This window comes from Sitophilus oryzae, unplaced genomic scaffold (assembly GCF_002938485.1).
Source record: "Sitophilus oryzae breed Bouriz unplaced genomic scaffold, Soryzae_2.0 scaffold_227_pilon_pilon, whole genome shotgun sequence".
Lineage (NCBI taxonomy): Eukaryota > Metazoa > Arthropoda > Insecta > Coleoptera > Curculionidae > Sitophilus > Sitophilus oryzae.
This window is the reverse complement of record NW_022146782.1, coordinates 572,839-585,646: the sequence shown is the minus strand read 5'-3', so window position 1 is coordinate 585,646 and position 12,808 is coordinate 572,839. Positions and strand designations below refer to the sequence as shown.

Below are 12,808 nucleotides of genomic sequence, written 5' to 3'. Positions count from 1 at the left end.
TTCAATAACAGTAAAAAGTTATGTAAAAAATGTCTCTTGGTAAAAATCGATACGCGCAACCGTTTTCAAGATATTTGGAATGGAAATAGTCAATACATGTCATTGACAAAAATGTTGGCAATATCCAATGACGTCCACTCCCATTTACTTCGGCTGTATTCCGTTGCAAAACCAGGCGAGCCAGACCGGTAAAGAGCGGTTCCTGAAAAACATTGGTTTGATACGGAACGGTTTGGTAAAATACTGGAAACGTCAAATGTTGACGTTTTTTAAATTTCAATACCTCTATTATAAAATTTATCTTTTATGCATTTTTAATGTACCTATTCTATGCTTTTACGTTTGCTTCTTTTTTTCAATGGAGTTTAATATTGAAAAGTATTTATAGTCTGTCCAACGAGAAGATCCTTGACAGTGATAGATGTGTCTGTCATTTTAATTTCAAAGTAGTTTATTTTATTTTACAAAGAAATAAGTTGGTACAACTGGAACGCATAGCGATATATTTAAAATTTGATTGACAAGATGACAAGTGATTATTTCAAAATATTGTGAAAAAAACTGTATAAAACTGAAAAAATGTAATCGAGTTATTTTATTTAATAAAAACGGTATGTGTTAATACAAAACAAACAAGAACAAGACACTACATACCAAAAAAATATAAAAAAGAACTATTATTTACTTTCAAGCTTTATGAAACAACCCGCATTTATGATTATATTTATCAATATAACTTATGTACAAATACAAATTTGTAATATTCCATAGGTATAAATAAAACAACATAGGTAAATACAACAAACTATTTTATTAATAATAACACCTACCAAATTTTATACCTTAAAGGTTGATTAATTAACTTTAATCTTAATTTTTTTAAACCAGTACCTTTTGACATTATTTTCCTGCAGTACTAAAATCCATTATTTACCTATCGTGTGATGTCGATATTTTACAGCTACTCCCGTTTTTAGTATGTGTTTAGTTTGATCCTTATATACGAGATGCACTTATCTACGACGAAATGGTATACAAACTTTATCGATGGCAACTTCATTGGTGTATAAGACTTTCTGCCTGGGCAGCGTGTATTAACCATAAACTGTGCTCTGGGTCTGCAGTTAATTTTCACTCGATTTTTCCTCCACTTGACTTCAAAAGACACAAAACCGAGCACAAAACACACGTAATAATACGAATCAAAATGCATCATCTTCCAAAACGCAGGGTATTTAACAAAAGTTGACACAAAATTATAACCTATAATTTGGCAAGACTTTGACAAGCGTCAAAAATGACAAAAATCTAAAGGCGAGTTCATACGCATCGGCGTCCGTTTGTCGTTCATCGTTCCGTCAAACCAATAAAATTGAAATACGATCTGTCATTTTTTAAATAAACCAATAAAACTGGTTAAAAACAAGAAGACACGACGCATGACGGATTTATATTTAAACCCATCCATAGATAACTTAAAAATTATTAGAAACTTTTTTTAGTAAAATAAATAGATTGGTACGGGACGTCATCTGCTTTTCTTCTGTCATCGTCTGTCGAAATCTTACCTGAGAAAAAAAACAGAGTATAATTAATAAACTGTTAAACTCATTAGACAGTTCAAGTGAAGATTTGCAGGTCCAATATTAAAACAGATCAATAATAAATAAACAAATCTAATCAATATTTATATTTTTATAGCTTACAAAACATTCACAATTACTTGTCTTGTTTTTCATGTTTTCTTTAAGTGTTCCTGACTTTAAGAAACAATGGCTGCATGATAAGTTTAAATGGTCCTAAAAAGTCATTGTATTTAGTTAATAAAATTTATTTACTTTTACTGCCTACCTCCATTGCTTTTGGATGTAAATACAAAATATTATTACAAATTTTAGAAATTAAATGAGAAATTTCACTCAAATGAGAATTTCACTCAAACTTCCAATATTTTTTGCTTGATTTTTGTCACATAAATGACATTGATTGACAAACAAAACCAGAAAACCCAGCCTTCTCGCGCTGGTTAGTTTGGTGACAGTTATAACCGAATTTTTCAGGAACCGTGTTCCATAATAACTTTGTAACAAAACTTTCAGGAAACTGATAGAAACGGAACATAAAACCACAACCAAGGTAAGCAACGGAATACACCCTTCATGTTTTATGTTGAGACGGCAGCTCGACGTGACGGTGACGGTACGTTATAGTGGGAATCGCGCTTTACTCGTAGCGATTTTTATTTTTACTCTTCGAAACAGCAACAGCTAAAAAAATGACTAAAATATTGACATCGTCGAAGTTTCCCTAATACAATTCGGACAACCCTGTATATAAAAATAATTAAATATAGAATTTTCTTACGTTTATTTGATATTTTAAGATTTTACAAAGTATTACAAAAATGCCATTACCATTTTCGAAGGTAAAGCCTTATGGTAAACCATAAACTACATTATGACTGGTAAGTTGAAGTATTCTAAGCAATATGACATGACATGATAACAATATAATATTTATTATTCTACCGCTGTCTTCAATAAACATATACAGGGTGTCTCAGATTTTAATCGGGAAAATTTAATAGACGATAGAACTTGCAAAAATAAAACAAAAAGTTCATATCAAGTTGTAAGATTTAAAGCTTCCTTTTCGAGATACAGGGTACCATTAGAATACCAATTATAATATTATTTACCAATTATAATATTATTTACCAATTAGAATTTAATTTTTTTCGCAAGAAGTAAGAAAGATAGACAAAAAAGTGAGGAGACAAAAAAATAATATTTTTAATTACTAAATCCAAAAATAATATTAAACTTCTAAAAAAGCAGTGGCGTGCCTACTTTTTCCTTTAAAATAATTTAACAGTGATGCCCCACCGCCGCCCCTGACCATTAAACTTAAATCTAAATACATCAAATTAAGTTCCATAGTAAGTATTATAAACGGATCAGTCGATTATATCAAAATCGATTAAATAGTTTTTCAAATATCTTAATTTTTTTTTCTTTTTTAAGTAACTTTAACACCCTGTATCTCGAAAAGAAAGCTTTAAATCTTACAACTTGATATGGACTTTTTGTTTTATTTTTGCAAGTTCTATCGTCTATTAAATTTTCCCGATTAAAATCTGAGACACCTTGTATAAATAAAAAAGGCGAAATCAGTTTTTAGTTTAAAGTGAGACTTGCTATATATTTGTTATGTTATTTTTGAATACTTGATTTCAGCAACCAATAGTCTTGATTTTTGGATATAACCATATAGATATGTTTTTTACACCTGTGTATACCGATATTTTAGTGATAATATAATCATGCATTTAATAACATTATCTCATAAAACATATGTTAGATATTGCGTTAGTTTTAAGATTGTTAATTATTCTGAAAATTTATAAAATAAGTCAATCTGGAAAAAATTATAATAACAAAAATAATGTTTTAGATTTTTGTTTTAATAAAAAAAAACTGTAATATATAATTTAAAATATTTTTTTCGTATTTTAGATATGTTAAATAAATTATAAGGCTAAAAATAAAAAGCTTTCAGTAAAAGCTAAAATAGAATATTATTTCAATATGATGCTGGTGTTTGGATTAAAAAACTTTTGATCTAAAAACGTACATTTTCTGAATTTCTAAATAAATTAAATCAGTAAACATGTAACATCATGGTTTACACTTCATTTTTCGTTTTTACATTAATAATATCTCTATCTTTTCGTGGAGCTATAAATATTTCATATACTATTTTAATTACTCTTGATTTCATTCCTATTTACAAATATATGTATTAAACAAAATTTAATGCTTATTTGGATGTTTTTAATTATGATATTGATATTGGTCTCATCAGATGTATAATTATGAAATCATTTATTTCATATTATAGTATTTTATAAAGTATTTGTTTAATAAGACAAAAGTCAAATAGAAATCTGTAAAAAAAATTAAATTTATTTTCCATACTTATAAAGTTAAATTATATATTTTTCAATACTCAGTTGTGATAATTCTATTGAAAATTTGAAAAAAGTATATAAGGAATATGATCTAAAATATTTTTTATTAGTTTTATTTTGTTATCTTATATTTTACACACAAATTTTTATATTAGGTTTAATATGGGATGCGATTATACGTATATTATTCCTGATTAAATAAAATATTTATTATACTAATGTTGTACACTTATTTATAATTCCTGTTGAATGAATAATAAATAATTTGATGAGGACTGACGATGGCGCCATCAGCCGCAACCTAAAAAATGAAGGATAATTACAAACATTACAAACAGGTTTTTCAAAATTAAATTTCACCTTGGTGATGTTATTGTCGATGATACATTAGATGACATAATAGAATACTGTTTTATATATTATATGGTCTTTATTACATTAAACACACAGTGATTAAATACATGGATTTAATTTTTTGAACAAATTTTTAATTCAGCGCATTCACCATTTTGTCAGACATTTGATTTTCTGGATCTGGATACAGGATTGTCAAGGTCTGGCTTTGAGTGCCGATTTACGTGTGTAAGAAGCGTATAGACTCAGTACAATAAGATGTATTGAACAAAGAAAGAAGCGCAAGTATTTTCCCACTCCTAATCAATATCCAAAACGTTCTATCCTTCTTTAATCTTTAGTGTTTGGTTTGGTTTGACAAGTTTTTGACAAGTTTTATGTAAATTTTTAGTAAATGATGTCTAGAGATTTACCTTGCTAAAGTTATTATCGATTGTCATTCCTCAGCCGTCTTTGACGCCGTTTTTTTTATCATATGGTATGTTTCAGTCCAATTTCGTAGATCTTGTTAATGTTACAATATTATACTAAAAAATATTATTCTATGAGATTCTTTGGTAGTATAATATTATACATATTATGTATAAAGTATAAAGTTGAAGTAAGAGAGAGAACTTTTAGAAATCGATTTTTTAGATAGGATATAATTGGAATCGTAATAAAGAAAAAATCTATTCACATAATATGTGAGCAATTTTATTTTTACCAGCGTCAAATGCTCGAAACAGATGGAAATAATTAATGTTTCAACTAAAACCGACATTTTTCTTTCATTTTCTAATAGCAAGCTTAATTATGTAATCCCTTTCTCCATTTATCTTTCCAGACTATTGTCAATTAGTTTTTGACAGCTTTGCGAACGAGCCGTCTTTTATGTGTGATAAATAGTCGTTGAAATATTTCTGGCGTCTATCCATGTCTCTGTCCATGTGTTTAAACTTGTGTGAAATAAGTTTATTTTGATGGCTTTTCTAAATTATTTCTATTTATTTAATGTGCTAAAATAAAGACATAAATATATCGATAAATGATATTATAATAAAGATTCTAGAAGAAAATAGGTACTATTTTTTATTTTTTACGTTTTAACGAGGAATCTCCCCACGAGAGATGGCACATGTTTTTTTGAAACACCAAGTATAGGTAAGTAGCTTTATAAGTTTTATAATAAAGGTTTTCTCTAGGTATCTGTTATCTCGTAATTTCAAAAGACACTGCCAGTTTACGCCAAACTTAAAAAGCAAAACGAATTCTATCCTAACCATTGTTGTCCCATTTCCTTAAAATTATATCACCCCTTCTCTTGGGAATCCAGTTTTATTTCGGGGTCTTTTCCACTTCTAGAACCAATTTTCGAATTCACCAATCGAACTATCCTTTACCCTAATGCATTGTAGCTTTGGAATTTTGGAATTAATTTTAAACGCTTTTATCAGCTATCAGCTAAGGAAATAATCTTTGCCATGTTAATATAATTTTCTGTTTTACTTAATAAAGTAATAAGTAGATAATGCTTTATTTATTTTGAAAAAAAAGATTAAAACTAATTAATCAGAAAAATATGTTAAAGAAGTACATATACGACCAGGCAAGCCTGACAGAAATTGCAACTGAAACTTTATAAGAAGACTAAACATTTTTTTGATTTCTTCATTTTGATTTTAAGTAAATATATACCTATTACGAGAATAGACAAGTATAATACTTTATTTTCTGAAGGAAATTCTATTTTTTTTTTAGAATTTAGAATGAATGGGAGGGGGGTTAATCATTGTGACCTTACAGATATCTATTGTGTCCCCCTTTCTTGAGTTATAACTCATCATACAGTCCCAGGACTTTGACAAAAGACAGTATCTGGGACGGTTTTATAGAGGGTAGTTCTCTATCTCCAATATCAGTCGTGCCAAAGTTCATGGCACGAATGGTTGTCGTCTCGTCGCACTCAGTGATGAGGTGTACTGGTGTTTTCCCATTTTCCCCACAGAATCTGCATTCGCCGTTTTCTCTTAGTTGCAATCTACTGAGGTATTCATTGAGGAGATATTGTTTTTACTTAAATCCAGGAAGATCTTTGATTTTTCTTGATCGTAAGCCCTCAGAAACTTCTTCGAGTGTTTGACCGTTGTAAGATTCCCATTACAGGTTGCGGATGGAGTCTTCCAAGTTCTTGAGTTCCGCTTTGAGTTGGTTTTACCACTTGAAAAGCAGAACGGTTCTGGTCCAGTTAATGGAGTGTTCGCTCCTTTTCTAGCTAGATCATTTGCTTTTTCATTGCCTTCTATCCCTTGGTGAGCAGGCACCCAGAGTAGGAGGACTTTGTTTTCTTTGCCTAATTTATTCAGCTTCTCTGTGCATTCTTTGACCAATATCGAATTGATTGATACTGAATTGATCGCTTTTAACGCTGCTTGACTATCAGATAAGATGGCTATTTCTTGTTTCCGATAGTTCCTATCTAAGATAAGTTGTACGCATCTTTCGATAGCGTAGATTTCTGCCTGTAGGATGCTAGGGTAGGTGCCCATTTGTTCGGAGTATTTAGTTCCCGGCCCAAATACTGCGATCCCTGTTCCCGCATTGGTTTTGGAAGCATCAGTATACCAAGTTATGGTATGGTCTTTTAACTGCTGGACAGACGTTTTTCTCTTCCAATCCTCTTTATTCTTTAATACTACATTGAGATGTTTCTGAAAGTTGTACATTCTTGGCATATCGTCCACTGGGAGTTGCAGAAGTGGTATTTCCTTTTTGAGGGTGTTCCATGCCCCTGATCTGACAATTCTCTCAGTACTGATTCCATTAGTGACCATTCTAATCATTCGTGGTATTGGCATATCTACCGATGACAATGTGCAGTGGTGTTAGGTCTAGAATGACCTCCATTGCTGCTGTTGGGCAGGTTCTCATGGTTCCTGTGATGCAAACGCATGCCATTCTCTGGACTTTGCACAGGTATAGCCTTGCCCTCTTTATCCATCAGTAACTATTAAATTCCTTCACTAATTTGTTAGTCACTTGGCTTTCACTAGATGTAGTTATTGTTCTAAAAGTAACCTCGGGTTGCTAGCAATAAAACCTTGGTTGTATTGGTAGCGACTTGTAGTTCTAACACACAATGTTGTTCTAACAGTAAGAATTTCCTATACGATATAACAAACGACAATTAAAAAAAACCTTTTCTGACTAATCTCAACGGTCGTCTACGTTAATCTCAAGTATTTTTCTGTGATATACCAAAGCTCGAAGGTCCGAATGACCGAAACGCTACTCGATGGACATTGATTCTGCCCGTCGGACGTAGGAGGCCTCAGGCCGGTCGTCGTCGCCTATTGGAGGACCGGACATTATCGGACGACCATTTTTCAAATAAGACGTTTAAAGAAACTTGTTCCCGGCAACGTAATGGACCGTTTAATGAGCAGTTCGCCGCCGCCGGTGGCCAAGGGAGCGGCAAATTGAATCGCGGCGATTCGACGTCTTCTTATCAGAAGGCGGCGCTGTTGCCAATTTGCTATTTCGAAAAAAAAAACTGATAAAATTAACCACTAAGAGCAAATGTAACTGCTCTTACATAGGATATTTTGATTTAACCAAGAAATAACACTGGTCCTGGGTCCTGGATAAAATTCGGCCATGACACCATTCTTGCTGATTCATATGTAAAATGACTTCTGGAATCCAAATATGATCTCCGTTTTCCACTAACCCGTCTCTAATTAATTTTGTCTCCAAATAATCCTATATGGGTATTTCGCCACTGCAAGAAAATCTACAAAATAAAATAGTTACTTTTTGTAAACACTGCTGCGTTACTCCAACGGAGACTACTTGGTTTACTGATAAACAAATTTACCTAACGAACAAAAAAATGCTTAACGTTTCGGAAAGTTTATCTCTTTCCGTCGTCGGAAGCAAAAAATACAAAGAATAAAGAAAAAACTATTTAAAATATTTAAATGCAACTGTGTGGCCGGTCGTAGCGCAAGCAGTAGTGTTTCGATCTGCGGTACGGGAGATGGGATGGTACTGGGTTCGATCCTCAGGCAGTACGGTTGCTTTATTTATTTAAATAAAAATATTGATTTATCTAAATGGAGCGACCAGCGAGCCGCCAACTCAAGGAAGGCAATGGCAAACCACCTTGAGTATATTTGCCTTGTACAACTTCTTAAATAGTGCCGTTCGGATTCGGCGATAAACTGTAGGTCCTGTGTAATTGTGGAAAACTGATGACACACATTACAAGTACATGCGAGAGGTAGCCGACGCTCTGTATAGAGTATGGCGCAGTAAGAAGAAATGCAACTATTGGAGAACATACTGGAATTTTTTAAAACAAATACGTCCACAAAAATCGTTCCTTCCAAGCCATCTTCCATGCATCCAATGCAGCAGTGTTTACAAAAAATATCTATTTTATTTTGTAGATTTTCTTGCTGTGGCGAAATACCCATATAGGATTTCTTTGGAGAGATGAATTCGCCACATAGGTATAGACGTTTTTTATAAATGTATCTATACTGTTAAGGTAAACGTACCTATTATCGGCACCTTAAGCACCTTGCGTACCAGAAGCACCATTTAAATACAAAATATGCTGTGCTTTTATTATCGGCATACTAAAATAAATTAATGTTCCAATTTTCGGCACACATAAGATCCGTTTATCGGCACAGAATTGCATGATTTGAATCTTATTAACTAAATACTAATATTAGGGACCTATTTAGTCTTTAATAAAATATGATAACATTCATTTCATAAAAATATAAAAATAAAATAAAATAAAAATACGTTTTTTTTAAATAAACGTAAAATATTTGGTATTTGGCATGTATATCCGCCCAAAAACAAAATAACGGCGAACTGAACTTTTTGGGCGACTAGCCAAGGATGAAATATATTCGCGATGTACTCAAAAAATATTTCACCGGTCATCCATCCATTTTCTGACTTTCCGATACCCCAATGTTCTGGTTTCTGGTACTTTTTCGGCAACTGATTTGGGAACTCTTTTGTAATTAAAAACGATCATTGATGGTAAAATTTGACCGGAGGCAGTATAAGTTACCAAAGTCGTTAGACCCTTCTTCTCATTATTACTTACAAATGAGTAAACTGTTCTATCACCCTTTCTAACTAAAACTTTGTCTCCTTTGGGACTGAGGAAAAAAGCCGTTTCGTCGCAATTAAATACGCGACCAGGGTCATCAGTTATACGAAGATAGTTTGACTCCTCTAAGAAGGCCCCTACTTCTATGAACCACTGACTGATTTTCTGTAAGGCTGTTTCTTGCAGATGAGAGGTTTTGAGAAATCCTTGGAGCCAGTTCTTGATGCCTTCTTAGAAACAATTCGTACCATTTACGTCCAGGCCTATTGTCTGTGAAATTATTCGGCCTATTCAGTTCTTTAACCAATAGCTGAACACTATCTAACAACATTGTTTTTGTTGCAGGAAATCCACAGGCTGCAATCCGAAATAGCCATGCTACCAATACATTTTCTTCTTCTTTTGTTAGTATGGTTTCTGGTCCACATTTCTTCTCTAAAGCCGTTCTGCCTTTAACTTTATCTTGTAGGGTCGACCTGGGTACTTTAAATAACTTACTAGCTGCTTTAAATGGCATTCCAGATCGAATGGCGTTAACAGCTTTATTTAGGTCTTCCACAGAATAGAGAATCCGTTTTTTCTTTTCCATTTCCATTGTCGTGTAATTTAAATCTGAAAAAACTAGATTTCTAATTATCGGCACGTGAGTGTATGTATTATCGGCACTACTATTATATCAAAGTTAGGTTTAATTCCAATAAAAAAAGGGATGCCGAAAATTGGTGTAAAATCTCGTGGCTTTATATTCCATAGAATGACCAAACACTTCTTTTGGTACGTTAAGGGCTAAAGACAAAATCAACCTAAATACTATTCAATGTGTATAACCAATTATCGGCATATCTGCCAAAAATTGGACCATTCACTAATATTTATGTACCCATTATCGGCACCCATTAAATAACTCATAAAAGCTACAGAAAAGCAGTTTTTGACAAGCAATTAATAAATATAATACATCCTAACTATATGAGACCCAATTGAACGCTTATAACAAACATTATTCAGAAATTATAACACAATATAGCTTACCTGTTTCTTAACACTTACACTAAGAAACGCTTTATACAAGAGTTTAGCGCAAACTGACCACATCTGACCAGTATATTTTTGACAGTAACAAATGAGTAACAATTAACCGATTTTGACAAACAGTTGTTCGACGGTGACGACGCGTAGATAAAGGTTCGCTGAAGGTCTTGAAATACTTTTATTTAATAATCTTGCCATAGATATCTTATTTTTTGAGATTATGTAGAATTAGAGCCGATAATTGGGGTGGTGCCTGGATAATAGGTACGTTTACCTTATTCGAGAACACACTGGAGTTTTTAAAACAGATACTTCTACAAAAACCGTTCCTTCCAAGCCATCTTCCATGCATCCAACGCAGCAGTGTTTACAAAAAATATCTATTTTATTTTGTATATTTTCTTGCAGTGGCGAAATACCCATATAGGATTTTTTTGGAGAGATGAATTCGCCACATAGACAGGTATAGACGTTTTTTATAAATGCATCTATACTGATACTTAGTTTAATCAAAAATTCAGGTTTTGTTGTAACAATGAGTCTTATATATTTGTAAACAAGCTCTTGCAACAATCATGGAATGGAAAGGTCGTAGTAAGTAGGTAGTACTACAAAAAGTTGTAGTAAAATTTGCTTATGGTTGGTGTAGTAATTGAAACTGTTGTCGGGCAGCTTGTGACAATTTTATAAAGTCATCATCAGGGAAGAGAGAAAATATGACGGACACGTGCGGGACGTGTATATGTGTGGAATTTGTGACCGTGCTGTAAAGGCAAATCAAACATCAATTGAGTTCTCTACATGTTGTGCTTGGGTCCACAGGGGATGTTCCGGTCTCGAAAAAGTGGATTATGACAAAATTGTTGTCGAATTTCGGAAAAATAAGAAATTAGATTTCACTACAATTTGTAGTTTTTGTTAAGATCGAAGATCTCATTTTTACTACAATGGAACGGAATTATTGCCGACATGCAGATTACATTTTACTACAATCTTTGAGGAATTATTACTTGATTATTTTCATATTTTAATTAAAATCTTCTACAAAACTATGAATTATATATAATAATAGCTCCCGTATATAGCGTTTGACGCCTTGGGAGTAGCAATAAGGTACAGCTTGCCATACTAGAGCCGTTCGGTATACAAGGAAGGTAATGTGGCTAGCACTACGCTTCAACCGCCTATTATTACCTCAGGATTGTGATTCTCAAGTAATCATTTAAGGCTGAGTCGACCTAGGTACCCAAACTATTTTTATTTTAATAAAAATAGTCAGCTGATGAAATGCTGGGTGTGGGATTCGAACCCACTACCTTGAGATTGGTAGACGAAAGCCTGTACATCTACGCCACCGGGCACCTTCAAAACTATGAATTAATTATAATATTTACTATTGTTTTATAGTTGTAATGTAATGTAAATATGTAAGCAATTCAAAACTATGAATTGCTTCTCCAAAACACTTTAACTATAAAACAATAGTAAATATTATTGTTACAATTTGTATTTGGCCCATATACCACTACAGTTTGCAACAAAGTATTTTACAATTGTAGCATTATTTACAATATTTTTTCCGTGTACTAGCTGTAATAGTCAAAATTCCTTACTTTCTTTACCATAACGGTCGAAAAAGAAAATGGTATTAAAGATGGCTTGGAGATTAAGGCCGCTGTCATTTGATTGTAAAATTCTATTGGACACGTTATCGATCGTCATTCGAAACCTAGAATTTTAGAATTTAGAATGAGTGGGAGGGGGGTTAATCACTTCGACCTTATTCGAAACCTAACTAGACGCTGTTTTTATTTGCAAATCATTAAAACATTATCCATATACTGTTCCAATCTTATATACTTGCTTTGCTTATTGTTTTACAAATCCTTTACAAATAAAATATTAAAAATGTCAAAATTGTCTTTGCCGCTTAGTAAATTTACATCACTTGGCAACCATGCCCGTCCGAAACTCATTAAACCGGACCCGATCTCCCAGCTCTTATCTCTTATCGGTCGGCTTCCGTTTTTATCATCCAGAGCCTTGGTCCATTCCTCTATTGTTGCAGCCCGTCTCTTCTCATCCCTATCTCCACTACCATCTCCCCCGCCACCGTTACCCCCCATTTTTATCTGGGAAATGGTCCGCGGCGGGGTCCGTTTCACGCTGTTCGAATTCGCGCGAGCTTTTTTTATCGGGGTTGGTGGCAATGTCACCTTGAATACTAGGCTATAGAACTTAAGGTTAACGGAGGCGTATCGGTATGTTTTTTAAGTAGTCGTAATAGTAAACATGTGAAAAATGTCTAAACCTCTGTGGCGAATTCATCTCTCCAA

At 33.0% G+C, this 12,808-nt stretch overlaps 1 protein-coding gene across 1 annotated transcript; it reads right to left on the bottom strand.

Moving 5' to 3' along the window:
* Positions 1-9,482: 9,482 nt before the first annotated feature.
* LOC115884355 lies at positions 9,483-10,540 on the bottom strand. Its single transcript, XM_030902912.1, has 2 exons — positions 10,473-10,540; positions 9,483-10,052 (listed from the first exon to the last, which is right to left on the bottom strand). Exon 2 carries the CDS (start codon positions 10,033-10,035, stop codon positions 9,538-9,540), a length of 498 nt encoding a protein of 165 aa, XP_030758772.1. The 5' UTR covers positions 10,036-10,052; positions 10,473-10,540; the 3' UTR covers positions 9,483-9,537.
* Between the last annotated feature and the right edge of the window lie 2,268 nt (positions 10,541-12,808).